The 16,652-nt window shown below is 33.6% G+C and overlaps 1 protein-coding gene across 18 annotated transcripts in view; it reads right to left on the reverse strand.

The window, feature by feature from the left end:
• EHBP1 (EH domain binding protein 1) overlaps positions 1–16,652 on the reverse strand; it is a 350,789-nt gene that overhangs the window by 193,144 nt on the left and 140,993 nt on the right. For all 18 annotated transcript variants that reach the window (XR_014841824.1, XR_014841826.1, XR_014841825.1 and 15 more), the window contains exons 6-7: positions 10,132–10,313; positions 7,429–7,568 (exon numbers count right to left, since the gene is read on the reverse strand). Coding sequence is in view for 15 of the 18 variants with exons in the window: in XM_085019092.1 (XP_084875218.1) it covers positions 7,429–7,568; positions 10,132–10,313 (322 nt within the window). In the remaining 3 variants the exon portion in view is untranslated. The remainder of the gene's footprint in view (positions 1–7,428; positions 7,569–10,131; positions 10,314–16,652) is intronic.

The following is a 16,652-nucleotide window of genomic DNA, read 5'->3' on the forward strand; positions in this document are numbered from 1 at the left end:
TATTAGGTAATATTAACAATTCTGTCCTTTTTCAAGACTGTTTGACTGTTCAGTTCCTTTGTATTTCAACTAATATTTTAGAATCAGCTTTTCAATTTCTACTTTTAAAAATCCTGCTAAGATTATGAATGACATGGAGCTGAATCTATAGACTTATTTGGGAAAAAGTAACATCTTTAAAATATTGAGTCTTCTGGGGTTCCCGTCGTGGCGCAGTGGTTAACGAATCCGACTAGGAACCATGAGGTTGCGGGTTCGGTCCCTGCCCCTTGCTCAGTGGGTTGACGATCCGGCGTTGCCGTGAGCTGTGCTGTAGGTTGCAGATGCGGCTTGGATCCTGCGTTGCTGTGGCTCTGGTGTGGGCCAGTGGCTACAGCTCCGATTCAACCCCTAGCCTGGGAACCTCCATATGCTGCGGGAGCGGCCCAAGAAATAGCAACAACAACAACAAAAGACAAAAAGACAAAAAAATAAAATAAAAATCTTTAAAAAAAAAAAAAAAACTTTAAAATATTGAGTCTTCTAATCTATGAACAGGGCTCTTTTTATTAAGACCTTTAATTATCTTCAGTAATGTAGTACAATTTTCAGGGCAGAGGATTTTCCACATTTTTTGGTTAAATTTATTTCTAAGTAGTCTATGTTACTTTTAGCCTCCATTGTAAATGGAATTGCATTTTGTTAATTTCATTTTCCAAATTTTTTTGTTCATATATAAAAATAAGATTTTTCTACATTGATTTTGTATCATGTGTCCTTACTAGGATCTCCATTATAATTTTCAATATAGTGCCTCGATCCCAGTTTTTGAAGGAAAAGCGTTCACTGGTTTATCATTAAATATGATGTTAGCTGTAGCTCTTCATAGATGTCATTTATCAAAATGAACAAATTCCTTTATGTTAAAGCTTTGCTGAGAAACTCAGTATTGAGTTTTTTCAAATGCTCCTTTCTGCATCTATTGAGATGGTTACATGGTTTTTCTCCATTATCTATTAATATGGTTAAACCAAACTTGCATCCCTGGGATAAATCCTTAAAGAATGCATATTGGTACTTAGAATATTAATTGTCTCCTGGCTCCTTCCCTGAATAAATATTGCAGAGTGTTTAACTTCTCCTTCAGAGCTCTTACTTCTATCCTGGCCCTGTCAGATGAGCTCTCGGTATACACAGAATTCTCCCAGAGTTTTACAAGGGGTGCTAGAATGTTCAGTTTTCATTAGTACAAACAAAGCTGCATTAGGGCCTAAGAATAACACAGAAAGTAGGCTGAATTTGTAATCTGTATCTTCTGCCACTTCCACTATTCCCTGAAATGACACATATGAGTTCTAAACATTAGGAAGAAATGAGTCTCATCCTAGGGTCTTAAACTCCTTTAAGGAAGAGGTAACTTGAAACTTATGAGGTCAAGGGACCAGAAATGCCCTTACCTCTCTGCTTCTACCCTATTTTCCAACCTTAACAACTTAAATAACAGATGCAGTATTCCAGAAATTCTCATCCTTCAGGTGATCTTCAAAATAGGTGGCCATTTTTGTTTTGTTTTTGTTTTACTTTATAGGATCCACAGTAATTCTATATTTTGTTCATGAGTCTCCCAAGTACCAGAGGGTAAATGCCCAGGTAAAAACCAGAAGCAAATTAATGTATGTATTTTCTAACCAGAGCTCACATTTATTCTGAGGAATCTTTTAATCTAAGGAGAGAGACCTATTTGTCCCCATTCATAGCCCTAGCAAGTAGGACACTTAATCTCAGAGGGCTGAGTCATACCATAATCAACTCCACATCCTCCAGTATGAACTGTTATCTCCCCTACTACCATCTGTGCTGTAAGATGATGTTCCTTGAAGTAGCCAATATGTCACTCTCTCTTCCTCCTCCTGAATTCACTTTACTAACTACAGGAAAAGGATTAACAAATACTAGGAAACAATGTTTATGGTAAAAAATAAATTCTGATTTATAAATTAGATCTGGATGAGAGGACTTTGAATGGACTATATATCTGATGGAAGGCCACAGCTTCTCTGTGTGAAACTTCTATGATTGTGAAGACTCTTATAAATGGGCATGTCCCTTACAAGGACCCTGGATACTATACCTATCAAGCTGCTATAAAAGATATCAGTTCCTGGTGCAGCATGAAGATTCTAACCCAAGGTAATCCCTGCTCCCAACTACATGGATTTTGTTTCCTTGTACCTAAGTTGTCATTTGGGGGCAGAGGTCAAAAAATAGTACTTGGGCTACTGTGAAAACTCCAGTGAAAGAATGCTCTTCCGCCATGCTATGTCTTGTCCAATATCCTCCTAAATATCTAATGCCAAGTTTGGCCTATTCAGGTCCTGTGAGTCTGAATGTCTGGTTAAGCCTGACTAGAATCCTTGTTATCTTGGCAAAGATAAGTATACCAGAGGCCTTTCAGGTGTATCATGATGTCTGTTTTTCCCAATAATGCTCTGTTGTAAACTGCTTTATTTGAACTCTAACTTTCTGAGCTCTATTCAGTAGGACTTTGTCATTCATTCAGCATGTCTTCCTTCCCCTTCCTATTGGTGTATATTCAGAAATTCAACAAGAATTCCAAAGGTGGTCATATTACCAAATACTGGTTCAAGCATTGTGAGGTTGCCATTGAGATGGAGACACTAAATTGTCTGGAAACCAAATGTAACTTCTAATACCAACTACAGAAAATTTTCCATGAAAAGGCTTTGTTTTCGCAACTCCAGGATCTATCACTCAAATCTACTACCTTTCAGTGATTTTTCCAACTGGGCATTCATGGGTGCTGCACCTCTTCAGAAGACATCTCTACAGGTAACTTCAATAAGAGGTTCCTGCCTAAGAGCCAGTCCCAAAATATGTATCCAGTGAGCAGTGAATTCTGTCTCAGACAGGGTAAGAACTTTTGACCAGTCTAAATATAGATACCATGAATTTATTTTTACCTTCGAGCAACTTCTGTAATTTTAGAAGATATTTTTGTCAATTACTATTGATTTGCAGCAATATTCCACAAGAGTATGGGCTAAATGAATAGCCTCTAGCTGTCAATCTAAGATATACCCAAAATAATCCTAATAGTCTGTTCCTTCAAGAAGCTTGCAGCTTAGTTAAGGAACTAATAAAGCCATATAATTTTATTGATACACTGTGATTGCATTTCATGCATTTATATTATAATATAAAGATGTACTTAATATAGGTAAAATTTAAAATAAGTCCTTCCTTTATAAAAATTGTGTCAACAATTTTTAAAGCTTCAAGGAAGAGTAAATGTAAGCTGCATTGAAGTTATTGCCACTTCATCTGGTAAATAAAAATACCATTTTTAGAGCGGTAGTGCTGGTGCTAAAAAATATTGCTGTAAGTTAACTTTGGAATGGAATTTACATGTGCTAAAAATTGCAACTAAGGAAGCCAAACAACTGCCATAACATGCTGTACTATTGATTTAAGTGATTGTCCTCTGCAAATATAACAGAAAATGCTGAGAAAAAAAAAATGTAACACCAAAGCATAAATATGTTACAATGATTGTGGATTTATCGACTTAGGACATGAATCTAATCACCCACTATCCCTACCTATCTATGCTCCCTCAACACACATTTTATTTTTTTTAAATAAATTTTACTGGAGTATAGTTGACTTAGAAAGTTGTATTAGTTTCAGGTGTATAGGAAAGTAAATCAGTTATACATATACCCATTCTTTTTCAGATTCTTTTCCCATATAGGTTATTACACAGTATTGAGTCATTTACCCTGTGCTATACAGTAGGTTCTTGTTACTCTCAGTACACATTTAATTTTCATTACTTTGGGAAAGGAGCCTTAGAATTAACTAAGGTTTGAATTATATGTCTACTCCAGATCACATTCCTTCCATTAAATGAAACCACTTCATATAAGATGAATATGATTAAAATGAATAGAACAAGATAATAAGCCAGCATGGTCAATATGGGCTCCAATAGGAGAGGGAAGCCTGTTCACCCATTTATGGCCTTTCAGTTAGCCTATTTTAAACTCTCATTGTGTTTCAGACAATGTGCTAGAAGCTAGAAATGAAAAAATTAACAGAACATAGTCTCTACCTTAAAGGAATTTCATAAAATAAGGAAAATAAATATATAAATAAATAATAATACAAATAGTAGCATTCAAAAGAAATTTTGGATCATGACAAATTGCATTAAAATAATTACTTCAGTTAAGGTCAGAGAATTTTAGTTATCCAAATTTTAGTTATCCTTCCGCAGTAAGAATTATAGAAATTAAGGTGTTATGTGTATGTTTAAGCAATAAGGGTTGCTATGGTATGAATGTATCTCCCCAAATTCATATTTTGAAATCCTAATATCCAATGTGATGATATTAGGAGGTAGGGGCCTTTGGGAAGTGATTACGTCAGGAGGGCAGAGTCCTCATGAATGAGATTAATGCCCTTATTAAAGAGGCTCAAAAGGGCTCCCTTGCCCCCTTCCTCCATGTAAGGAATATGAGAAGTCTGTGACCCAGAAGAGGGCCCTCACTCGACCATGTTGACACCCTGATCTCAGACTTCCAGCCTCCAGAACTGTGAAAAACTAGAAGCCCAAATGGACTAAGATAAGAATTCAGCTATAAAATCTAATTATTATTGAATCCTTTCATTAAATCTGTATTTTGCTCAAAAATAAGATGCTTTCTTTTCCTCACAATACCAGCACAGAACTTGTGACATGCAGTTATCACCTTTTTTCTCCATTGCTGTGATTAAAAAGTATAACATTGCTCAAAACAGCTATGACTATGAAAATGTGTGATTTTCTCATTGCTACTTATGGTACTAGTGCCTAATTGTGATTTAGTTTTAACTAGAAGTCATATACAAAGAACAAACCAGAGTCTCTAATTAAAAGATCAAATTATATCCCACTGGAATTCTAAAAAACTCATGCTGTAAAAAATGCTGCATTAGTAAATGCTACAATAGTAGCATAAAAAATAGAGTGATCAAGCCTTAAGAGGGAATGGGCATGAAAGGCTTCTGAATATGTGGCAAAAGAATTAAAATTTGAAAGATAGGTAGAAGGTCACTGAGGGTAGTAAAGGAAGGGTGAACACCAACTTATGTTCTTGAAATACTACAACTAGCCAAATAAAAAGAACTCAAGGACAGGAAAGACATGGCATTTTAGAAAGCATTGTGTAATTTTGCTGACATCATTAGAAACAATGCAAATGTCTGTATATAGTTTTTAAAAAAGAAATAAAAATGTTATTGAAATAAAAATATTTACCCAGGAGGGGTTGGAGGGAGGGATTCAAATAAAGAGAAAAAAGAATCATATTGAATCTCTCATCTTATACAAAGTGAGCCAACACATCTTATTTCATTTTTAATGTTAGTAGAAAAATATAGGTTCATTCATTTATTATCTGGCTTATTTATTTTAGAGGCTGCTATTCCAAAATAAAAATAGAGGATATGTAACTCTGAGTTACTCTATTAAAACATGCTTAAATAAAGAACATTTGAGAATGGCACAATCTGAGGAGTGGGTAGAAAAAATAATAAGAAAATTCTCAAATGAAAGTAAAAATGTTAAGTGAAATTAAGTATATCAGTTATCAAGAAGTAAAACTATTAAAATACAAAGACTAGAAAGTTAGGTGAGAGAGAAGTATTTAACACAGAGAGGACAAAAATAAAGTGACAAATACACCAAATACAATGAAAGCATGGATTATAAATATCAACATCAGGCAAAAATTCAAGGCAAGAGGCATTAAATTATAATTCACGATGAAGCTTTAAGAGAATAAATTTTTATCAACTAAATAATTTAGGGCTGAAGTTCTCTATCTTTCATTGGTGAATAATACAAAAAAGAATATTAATATAAATAACTAAACAATATAAATTTAAAGTTTGGTCCAATAGCTATATGCTGAATCTAACAAATAGAACATACATGTAAAAAGATATTTATGGGAAATTTACAAAAACAGATCACATATCTACACTACAAAGAAAACCACTTCAATCATATTTTTTAAAAAATTGATATATGGCAGGCTTCTGAATCTTATGTGAATGAAATTAAACTAGAAATAAATAAACACAGCCCATGACAAAGCACATTCTCCTAAACATTCTTGGGTTAAATAAGAAAGCAAAATAGTACTCATAAATTAGAAAATAATGCAGTTGACCCTTAAACAACACAGAGGTTAGGGGCATCAACTCTCTGTACAGTGGAAAATTCACATTTATTTTATAGTTGGCCTTCTGCATCCATGGCCCCTCCATATACCTGGTTCCTCCATATTCACATCCACAGAGCATGCAGTACTGTTCAGTACTATAGTATTTCCTCCATATTTGCATCCACAAATTGTGCAGTACTGAAGTACTTACTCTTGAAAAATATGCGAAATGAGTGGACCTACACAGATCAAACTAGTGTTGCTTAAAGGTCAACCGTAATTTATGACATTTGCTCAGACACAACATCTACCTTTGCATACAAATCTGATTGGCTCCTTAGAACAGATTTTTAGAAGTAAAGTGGAAGAGCAGGTCATTGGAAGTGAGGAGGTCAAATAAGTTTTTGACTAAGAAGTTAAATTAAATGGGTCATCCATGTGATCACATGGCAATCCTCTATATAATAAGAAATGAGGCAGAGCCAAGAGATGAGCCCCAGAGTTGCCAAAAGAATTTGGAAAAATCACCAAGAGGTGAATAGATGATAGAAGTCAAGGGATATCAATCCAGAAATTAAGAGGAATTTATTAGCTGAAAGGAGCATGTATGTAGTGCTTGATTTTCACTCTAATATTAAAGGTATAACATAAGTTCCTTAAGTGTGACTGCTAGATTGTTGATAAACATTTATCGAACAATTAAAACAGGTTCTCACTACTTACCATGTTAGTAGTTTCATCAAACTAACTATAAGGAATACTTGCATGGAAGTTTCTAGATATAAAGATACATGAGATGTATACAAATTCAAAACAAAGGATGTCCATACAATTTATGTGAACAAGTGAACATGAGCTAGGAGAAGGTAGCCAGTGCATCTCCTCATATCGCCCTTAAGACAGAGTTCTACTTTTAGAGGGATTCATCCATACATAACAAAATAAGTACGAACATATTTAGGCTACTTTATATTATAATCAGTAGTTCCATAAAGTTTTATGCTTCTTGATTAGCCTTGGACTTGATCTTAAAGTACTAAAATCTGTTATTACCATCAGCACCTAAGTTTCCAGAAAGCTAAATGGTATATTAGGAAGGCTTAAGGAAGAAAAAAAAAATACCCTATTAGTGAAACTGTTTTTTCCTGAGAAACAAGAATGAGTTTTTCAACTCTACAAGAAAAAGATAAACTTTTAGTTTAATGCAAATAAAACCAACCTGTAATTTTTGCTGCCTTTTCCTCTTGGTTCACTCGGCTCTCATCATCTTCTTCATTATCTTCTTCAAAGTCATCTAAATTGCCAATGTCAGCCTGCTTCATACTCATCAAACTAGCCAGACTTTGCATGTCTTCATCCCTATGTCAACGATAACATACAGTTTATTAAACGACATTGTTCAAAAAAGGGTTGTTTAAGAAAATAATATTAACATATTCTTTCTAAGTGTTAATAAGACAGTTTAAATAGTACAAAACTAGTATAAATATAACCATTTATATTTCTGATATTCATCATAGAAAAATATATTCATTCATTAATTTTTAAATGGTATGTTTAATTAATAAAAAGCAAACAGGATTAAAAACTAACCAGTTAGGAGTTAGTTTAATTCTGTGCTAGATTATTTATGAAAGACTATAATTCTCGTCATGCAATTAAAGTATGGTTTTCTAATTATGAAGTCTGGAAAGAAAAACTTGTTTCATAAAACAGTGGGACAGTTTGCAAATAAAGATGAGAGCTAGACTTTAAAAATATTCAAACTTCCAGAATGAATTGGAATAGAAATTCTTAATTTGAAGTCCATTAACCCTTTTGGTTTTGTGGGTTGAAGTAAAAAGAGGAGGCAAGCTCTGCAAATTACACTTAAATTTAATTTAAATGTGCATTTTTCTTAAGGGAGTTAAAAAACTCCCCTAAAGTTAAAAAAGTACAGTGATTGATAAAGCACCCCCAACAGTGTAGCCTTTTTAAGAATTAGAAGATAGAAAATGATCTGGGTTAGTTAAATACCATATATTTGATAAAATGTAAAAATGTTTTATCTTGAAGTATTTTAAATATAAATTTGTAATTAAATACTTTTAATGTTAAATAAAGTTTTCTTTATTATTTTCACCTTAAATTTCAAATAAACTACAGTTTATGAAACATATTTCCGACATGATATACATAAACTAAATTTCAATCTAGTATACTTTCCCAGACTCAGAAAACCAAACTAAAACACAGTTTTCTCATTTTTTTACCACAAAAAAATAAAAACAAAAACAAAAAACTTCTTTTGTAAAGTAATGCTTGTTAATAGACACATCTTTTAAATATGGTATGATTTTACAGACTAAGCTGGTTTTAGAAAGTTTTTGCATTTTACCTCATATAAGTTTAGAGTTACAAAATCAGTTCCCCTTTTTAAAACAAATTTAGTGGCACAAAGTTTGAATGAATAAAAATAGTTGTATTACCTTATATGAATACCTTACAAACTGAATACCTATCATTGGGATATAATTTCAATATACAATATTATTCTTAAAATGTTCACTTGCTTAATTTTACCTCCTATATTTTAATCCTGAACCGTTTTCTTTGGGAAAGGTGAGGAGGTAGAGAGGAAGTTTAAGTTTAGAGGAAGCTCAGAGAATTCTCCACTCAGATTGAGACATTTAGTTTGAATTTCCTGTCACCCAAATTCCCATGAATGATGCTAATGCACTTACTGCTTCTGACCAGTGGAAAGGAGTCCGCCTTCAAAGGATCTTCTCTGATTTTGTTTTCTCTCTTTTTCCTGTGTTTCCTTTCCTTTCATTTTGACTTAGCTTCAAGGTAAGGTCTTTATTTTTAATTTCTCAATATTTAAGTCTACAATTAAAGTCCTGAAACGAAAGACTAGTTGCTTCCATCCTGCACTGTCTCTCTACCACACTCACTTGGAAGCCAATTTTCCAGAGAAGGGGCTTACTGTTATCTACCAAGTCATTTGCTGCCCTGCAGATGAGTGCCAAATATCTCATTGTGCCTGACGCACAGAATCCAGTTTCATCAGGCAAATAGACATGGCCAATTATAGTCACTACATTCCACTAGGTCAAACACATTCAGAACTGTGATGCAGATTAGACTGAAGTGTTCATAGCCGCCTTCTTCCCATCGCCTTTTAAGTCCTAAGCATAGAATTTCCCTTTCTCCTTTCAGTGATCTTCCACTCCAAGTAGATACTAACCCTTTTGCTACAGCCAACACATGCACTTACCATTGACTTGACTGTATGTAACAACTACAATAAGTGTTACTATTTTTTTCCTGGTCTAGGTATGAACACCTCATTACCAGTTAGAATTTTATTGTTTTAGGAGACTAAAACTGGGTGTAGGAATTATCTTTGTATGAGGCCTATCCAATGCTTAAGAGGTGATTTTTCAAGAAGATAATGGTTATAGAAAAACAGTTATCTAACTGTGCTGTACCTCCATATATAATTTTTGGAAAGCTGAGCCAAAGGACACAAATTGGCAAAAGTTCCTTTAGTTCTTTCATTCCTTTTACCCTAAACTTTCTGTTTTTGGTTCCTCTCATGCGTCAGTTGCATCAAACAGCTCTACAAACTGAACTATGTACTTCAGAGTACAACTACTTACACTGAAGACACTGAAATATAAAACAGACACTTTAAAAAATACAATTTAAATTTTGAAAATTGCTGTATTCACTTTTATATTATTGTTCATTCTCTAGACTTAAAAGAATCTATAAATAACAAGGAGTTCATCTAACTCACCCTCTGAAACAAAGAATGGCAAGAATGATTGGTATGCGGTAGGATGTTCTTAACAGTGGCCAGTTTACTGAGTCAAAAGCTATTTACCTACCATGTTTTAAAACAGATTCTGAAGCAGTTTATGTGATAAAAGAAACTTACGTGGCTTTTCCTTCCCGAAGGAAAATGCAAGATAATGAAAACTGAAGAGTGGCAGATACGACTTTTTTAGACAATGGCTTGAATTTTAACTTGACGTCAGTTTGGGTTGGCATTGGGCTTGCATACTGCTTCATGTTGATGCTGCTGGTAGCAAGAGCTTTCCTTCGACCAGAAGGGGATTCCTGGAAGATAAAAAATCGTTATGTAATTTGGAGTTATGTACTTTATAGCCAAATAATTTTTAATGTTATTTTAATAATGTTGAGTAGATAACAATTGAGATGTTCTTCAATGAATTCCTATAACACAATATTGAAATAAAATTGTAAATAAAGTTATATCACAACTTTCATATCTTTAAGGCAGATATAGCATTGGGATGAGATGGTTCACATAAGTATGGGAAGACTAGAAAAACCCTAAACATCTTAGGAAAGGAAAAGTAAGGAATGCCAACCAGGACAGAAAGTCTCCAGGGTTCCTGTAAAAAGGAGATCTAGCACAGGGATAGGTATCAAACACACTCACCAATTGTTTTCCTTCAATTATATTTAATGTAACCTAATGATATTTCTCCTTTCTGAATAGTCAATTTCTTTTTCATCCCCAGCCCCAGTGGCATTCTATCTCATTTTTGCCTATAGTCTCCGAACTCTATCCATCCTATACTTTGAGACTTAATTCTTCCCAGAGCCTGTTCTGGTCACTGTAGTCTAAAATTCTCTTTCTTCTTTAGAATCATATAAATCAGCTAAGAAAGCACTGGTTTCTCTGATCCTATGCCTGTGCAGACACTGCTAACCAACCCCAGCAGATCTCAAAAGTCTCCTCCACACAGCTACTGCCAATTCACTAGAAATGGAGACAAAATAAAACCTATTTGCTATCGAAGCTAAGCTATTTTGTTTTAAAATTATCTTTTACAGAATAATAGCCTAGGAAAATAATGAACACAGGACAGCAAAATAACTATGGATATTAACTATATATAAGACATGGTATCATTTCTGGAGAGATATGATGATGAATGAGACATAATCCCTGACTATATGTTCTAATGGCAAGGGGAAATCTTAGATATAGGACAGTTTGTAAATATGTAAGTCAGAGGTCATATACCATCCATTAATATAAACCAGAAGCCACATAACAGCATTCCTTGGGGTTTACCAGTATGAGACTTCATACCTAAAATAAGACCTAATTTCCGGAGTTCCCGTCGTGGTGCAGTGGTTAACGAATTCGACTAGGAACCATGAGGTTGCGGGTTCGGTCCCTGCCCTTGCTCAGTGGGTTAACGATCTGGCGTTGCCGTGAGCTGTGGTGTAGGCCGCAGACGCGGCTCGGATCCCATGTTGCTGTGGCTCTGGCGCAGGCTGGGAGCTACAGCTCCGATTCGACCCCTAGCCTGGGAACCTCCATGTGCCGCAGGAGCGGCCCAAAGAAATAGCAAAAAGACACACACACACACACACACACACAAAGACCTGATTTCCAAGCCGTGTGACCTTAAGTCAGTCAGTAAACTTAAGCATTGGTAATCTTTCCTACAAAATAAGGAGGCTAAACTGAAATTCATTCAAGCTCTACAATGGTTTTCTATAAAATTTCTCAATTTTCCAAGAAAGGTAGGAAAAACTATTAACTTCTGAATTATTACTTAATAAACCTTTATTGGTTCTATAATTGACAAACTTGCCTAAAATAAGAATATACTAATTTAATCAAAATATTAAAGTGGCCTTTTTAAAAAAAAGTTGACATTTCTACCAGCAGAACAAGTAAAAAATGTAATGTAGCATCCCTAAAGAATACCTGGTTTTAAAATGTGGTCTTATCTGTCAGATTATGCACAGCAATATTATACAGAACTATTAGTGCATGTAGATACCTTATGAATGAATTTCAAAAATGCATCAAGCACTTGAGAAGGATTTAAGCCCTCTCAGAAGAAATACTTAAGAATATGCAAATACCCTCAACTGAATCAGGTTGAACAGATGTGACTATCCCAAACAATACAAGCGTTCTTTCCCTGGTCGCTACTGTCAATCAAAGAATAAGATTAAGGTCCAAGGTTCTGACAATGTGCAAAATGAAAAAGTATGATCAGGGAGTATCAATTTATTACACTGATATGAACAATAATCTCTTATTGTACCTTTAGAATAGCTAACAACTACTACATAAAATATAGGATTTAAAGTCTCTGTTTTGAAAGCATGACATGCAAATTGCTACATACTACTTTCAGATTTGTTAACCAAATCTGTTTCACAAAATAGGACATTGATTCCTTAACAGTAATTATTTAATTTTATAACCAAATAATCAAACTATAAAAATTAAGATAACTTGGAAATGATTACAATTTAAAAGCCTAGTTTAAGTATGAGTCCTGCAAAATCTAGAGTTTTGATTGTTAACATTCTGTCTATTTGATTTTTAGATAAAAATTACTTAGAAAAGTTTTCTGCTGCACTCAGTTTTTTAAGTATTTGGTATATTGGTGTCACTGAAACAAAAGGAAATAAAAGCTACTAAATTTTAAACATAATAGAACTAGCTGTACAGTTAATTAAGCAGTTACTTGTTCAGCAACAATGAAGACAGCCCTTTGTAAGGTCTGGACAGGTGAGCAGAATAGAGCTCTTTTGAGTCTATAATATTCATTCCTAATACTAACACAGGATCTCACTTAAAGCCTGTACCTACCTTGATAAGAAGGGGGTCTAAATGCTGTTTCTAGTAATTCTTCAGCCAGTTCAGTCATTGTTTTTTTAAAATTAGCTATCTCATAGAAAATACATTTTAAAAAAACAATGAGGAAAACATTAGGATCTTTCATGGCTCTATCCTCAGCTCCATGAATCTTCACTTTTTATAAACATTAAGTCTATATCTTTATCCACCCAAGACTGATATCATTGTCACCATCAGTTCTATAAATGAAATATAAATATAAATATAAATTCAAGAATGAAATACTTGATTGCAGTGCTATATATCTGGTGTATCCTATCCTTCCTTAAAGGACTAGGGGTTAGCCTGGCAGACAGTAGAGACAATCACTATGATTTTTGTTAGAGTTCTAATTGCTGTTTCAAATCACATGAAGATTTGGCAGGAGGAGAAAATTAAGAGAAAAAATTAGTTAAGACGAACTCTTAGAGCAAGGAAGTTAGATGACAGAAGTCAATGAGAAGTGAATATTTACATATGTCTAAGACCAAGTTTCTGTCTCTGGGCCTGTTTACACCTCTGTTTGTAAGTCTGGCAGTATTTTGGGAATCACCTCAAACTCCCTAAAGCAGAAATTCTTAAATTGTATTACTTATTAAAAAACAAAAATACAATTGTGAAAGCTTTAAATAATTTAGATACTTAGACCCCATCCCTAGAAATCCTAAACTAGTAAAACCAGAGATAGGCTCAGGAATTTGCTCCTTTCCCCACTCCTACCCTCCCCCTCCTACAAGCATACCCCTTTTACCAGGGGATGATGCTGAGCCAGTTAATAATCTAAAATCACACTTTTGGGTATACTTCCCCTAAGGAAATTTTTACATAAAATTATTTCACTTAAGAAATTTCAATTTCATTTTTCATAACTATCTTCTGTTATAAAAAAGACTTAGCCTATATATTTCCATTTCTTTGAAATCCATCTTATGGTAGTTGTAATCAGACAAACCTGGATTAGAATGTGACACCAGCACTTATTCACTGGCTATTCCTTGGCATATTTTTTCATGTCTCTAAGCCTCAGCTTCACACTCTCAGATTGGCAAGTAGTTTCAAAAGTTGGACAACAGCAAGTGTTAATAAGGATGAGGGACGATGCAAACTCTCAATACTGTTGGAGAGCTTCAATTAAGACAGCCACTTTGGAAAGCAATTTGACACTGCCCTGAAAATGAGCACCTGAATACCTTATAATTCAGCAAAAATTCCTATACTAGAAATATGTCCTTAAGAAATTCTTGCAATAACTATAAAGATACCTAATACAGTTTTTAGCATATAGTAGGTATCTAATAAACAGTATTTATTATTAATATTTATGGGCCATTTAATCTGGTTATTATACTAATATTATAACTGGTCCATCCAAGATCACCAATCTTGAAATGAGGAAAATAAATAAAAGAATAACAATGCAAGATGTTTTTTTAAAAGTAATGTAGTTATACTACTAAAATTCACGCATGGACCCCCTACATTCTTACCAGACTGGAAACGAATTCTCCACCTCAGTGTACTCTCATTGCTATTCAAGTGTTAACAATACAACGCAATGAGTGAACAAATGCTTTCTCTGTATAACATAAAAGGGAAAAGATTTATAATAATTTTTTAAATTTGGAATGAACTGATTATAAATGAATAAATATATTCTCATGAGACTTAGGACTTCTTCAATATTTTTAAACACTGAATGAAGATTTTACCAAAAAAAAAAAAAAAAAAAAAAAAGTGTAGCTAATCTTACCACTTCCCTTCTAAAACTAACAACATGATATATAACAGTAGAAAGACATGAAAGTTAAATGGGATATTCTTTTGTTCATATTATAAGAAGTTAGAGAGAACATCTCTTGTACAAATTATTCAAATTAGGGTCCTCTTACAGAAAAGTTAATTGTATAATGTTTCATTTATTATAAACCCCAAGATAAATACAATTAGTATAATGCCTCTCCTATCAAAATATTTGACAGATTTTCTCTACCTATTAAAATGTCATATAAACCACTTGCTAGAAATTTAACTTTTTTTCCTATATAAGAGAACTAGGAGTGTGGGGGAAGGAGAGAAGGAGTATGCTTAGATTTTATGATTTATTATATAGAAAGTTCTAAAAAAATTCTGTCATCTACTAATACCTTAAACATCAATTTTTATAACACACTGAAAATTAACATTAACATGAGTTTTTTTAAAAAAAATTGTGAAATACATCACATATACTAAAGCATAAAACATACGAGTACTATTAAATGAATAATAAAATGAATATCCTGTACCCAACCATCTTGCTTAAAAAAAATTAGAACAATGCCAGTACTGTAAAATCTTCATGTCCCCTCCCAAATTGCATCCCTCCCATTCCCTCTTCCAAAGGTGACTGGCACCCTGAATTTTGGTCACTCCTTCCCTGCCCCTTTGCAAAAAAGAATACTATCTATGTATGCACATCCCTAAAGAATATACTACGGATGAATGGATAAACAAGAGGAGATATATGTCCATACATTGGAAGATTCAACCCTAAAAGCAATGCTATTCTGATACATGTTACATCAAGGATGAACCCTGAGGACATTATACTAAGTGAAATAAGCCAGACCAAAAGGATAGATACGATCTGATTCCACTTATATGAGAACTAGGCAAATTTATAAAGACAGAAAGTAGAACAGAGATTACCAGGCACTGGAGCAAGGGGAGGTGAAGAGTTGTTTAATGGGTAAAGAGTTTGTGTCTGGGATGATGAAAAGTTTCAGAAACAGAGAGTGGTAAAGGCTACACAACGTTGTAAGCGTACTTAATGCCACAAATTGCACACTTAAAAATGTTTAAGATAGTAAATTTTATGTTGTGTATATTGTACCACAACAAAAAATAAAAAATAGAATATACTATCTAGTTCTACATGCTTTTAAACTTTACATAATAAATAACATTAACTTATTTTGTGACTTGCTTCTTATGTTCAACATTTAAAGTTCTTGATATTTATCTATGCTGATGTGTACAGCTGCAATCCATTAAATGTTATTGCTCCTAGTATTCTATTATATGAATATTCTACAGTTTACCTACCCATTTTACTGTTGATGGACATGGCTGCTTAAGGTTTATTTATTTATCTGGAATTATTAACAAACCTATTGATGTTCTTATGTCTATATCCTGGTACACATGTGCAATAATTTGCCTAGGACATATTTCTAGGCGGGGTCATAGGATATATATGCTCAACTTTACCAGAAAATGTCAAACTGTAATCTAAAGTGACTTTATTAATTTAAATTACCTAAATGTAGCCATTGTTCCATAGATACCAACATTGGTATTTTCTTTTTCATTTGCCAATCTGGCAGTATTAAATATTACCTCATTACAGTCTTAATTGCATTTCCCTGATTACTAATGCATTGATTATCCTTTCATAGTTTATTGGCCATGTGTTTCCTCTTCTGTGAAATCTTTCATACTTTTTCCTACCCGTGCTGTTTATCTTTTGATTACTGACTAATTACATATGGATTCTGCTACTGAATCCATTGTCACTTATATTGTGCTACAAACATCTTTCAGTTTTCAGCTTGTATTTTTACTCTCTATGGAATCTTTTGAATGCACCCAATTTCTTAATTTTAATATGAAGTCAACCTTTCCCTTTATGGTTTGTGCTTTTGTATTCTGTTTGCAAAAAACCTCCCAACCCTTAGATCATAAAGCTTTTCTCCCACTCCTTCAGAATTTTATACCTCTGCCATTTTTAAGAGTCAATG

This window comes from Sus scrofa, chromosome 3 (genome assembly GCF_054392235.1).
Source record: "Sus scrofa isolate SSC_HxYL_T2T_F1_AM1 chromosome 3, Sscrofa_HxYL_maternal_Yorkshire_Landrace_v2.0, whole genome shotgun sequence".
In the NCBI taxonomy this organism is placed as follows: domain Eukaryota; kingdom Metazoa; phylum Chordata; class Mammalia; order Artiodactyla; family Suidae; genus Sus; species Sus scrofa.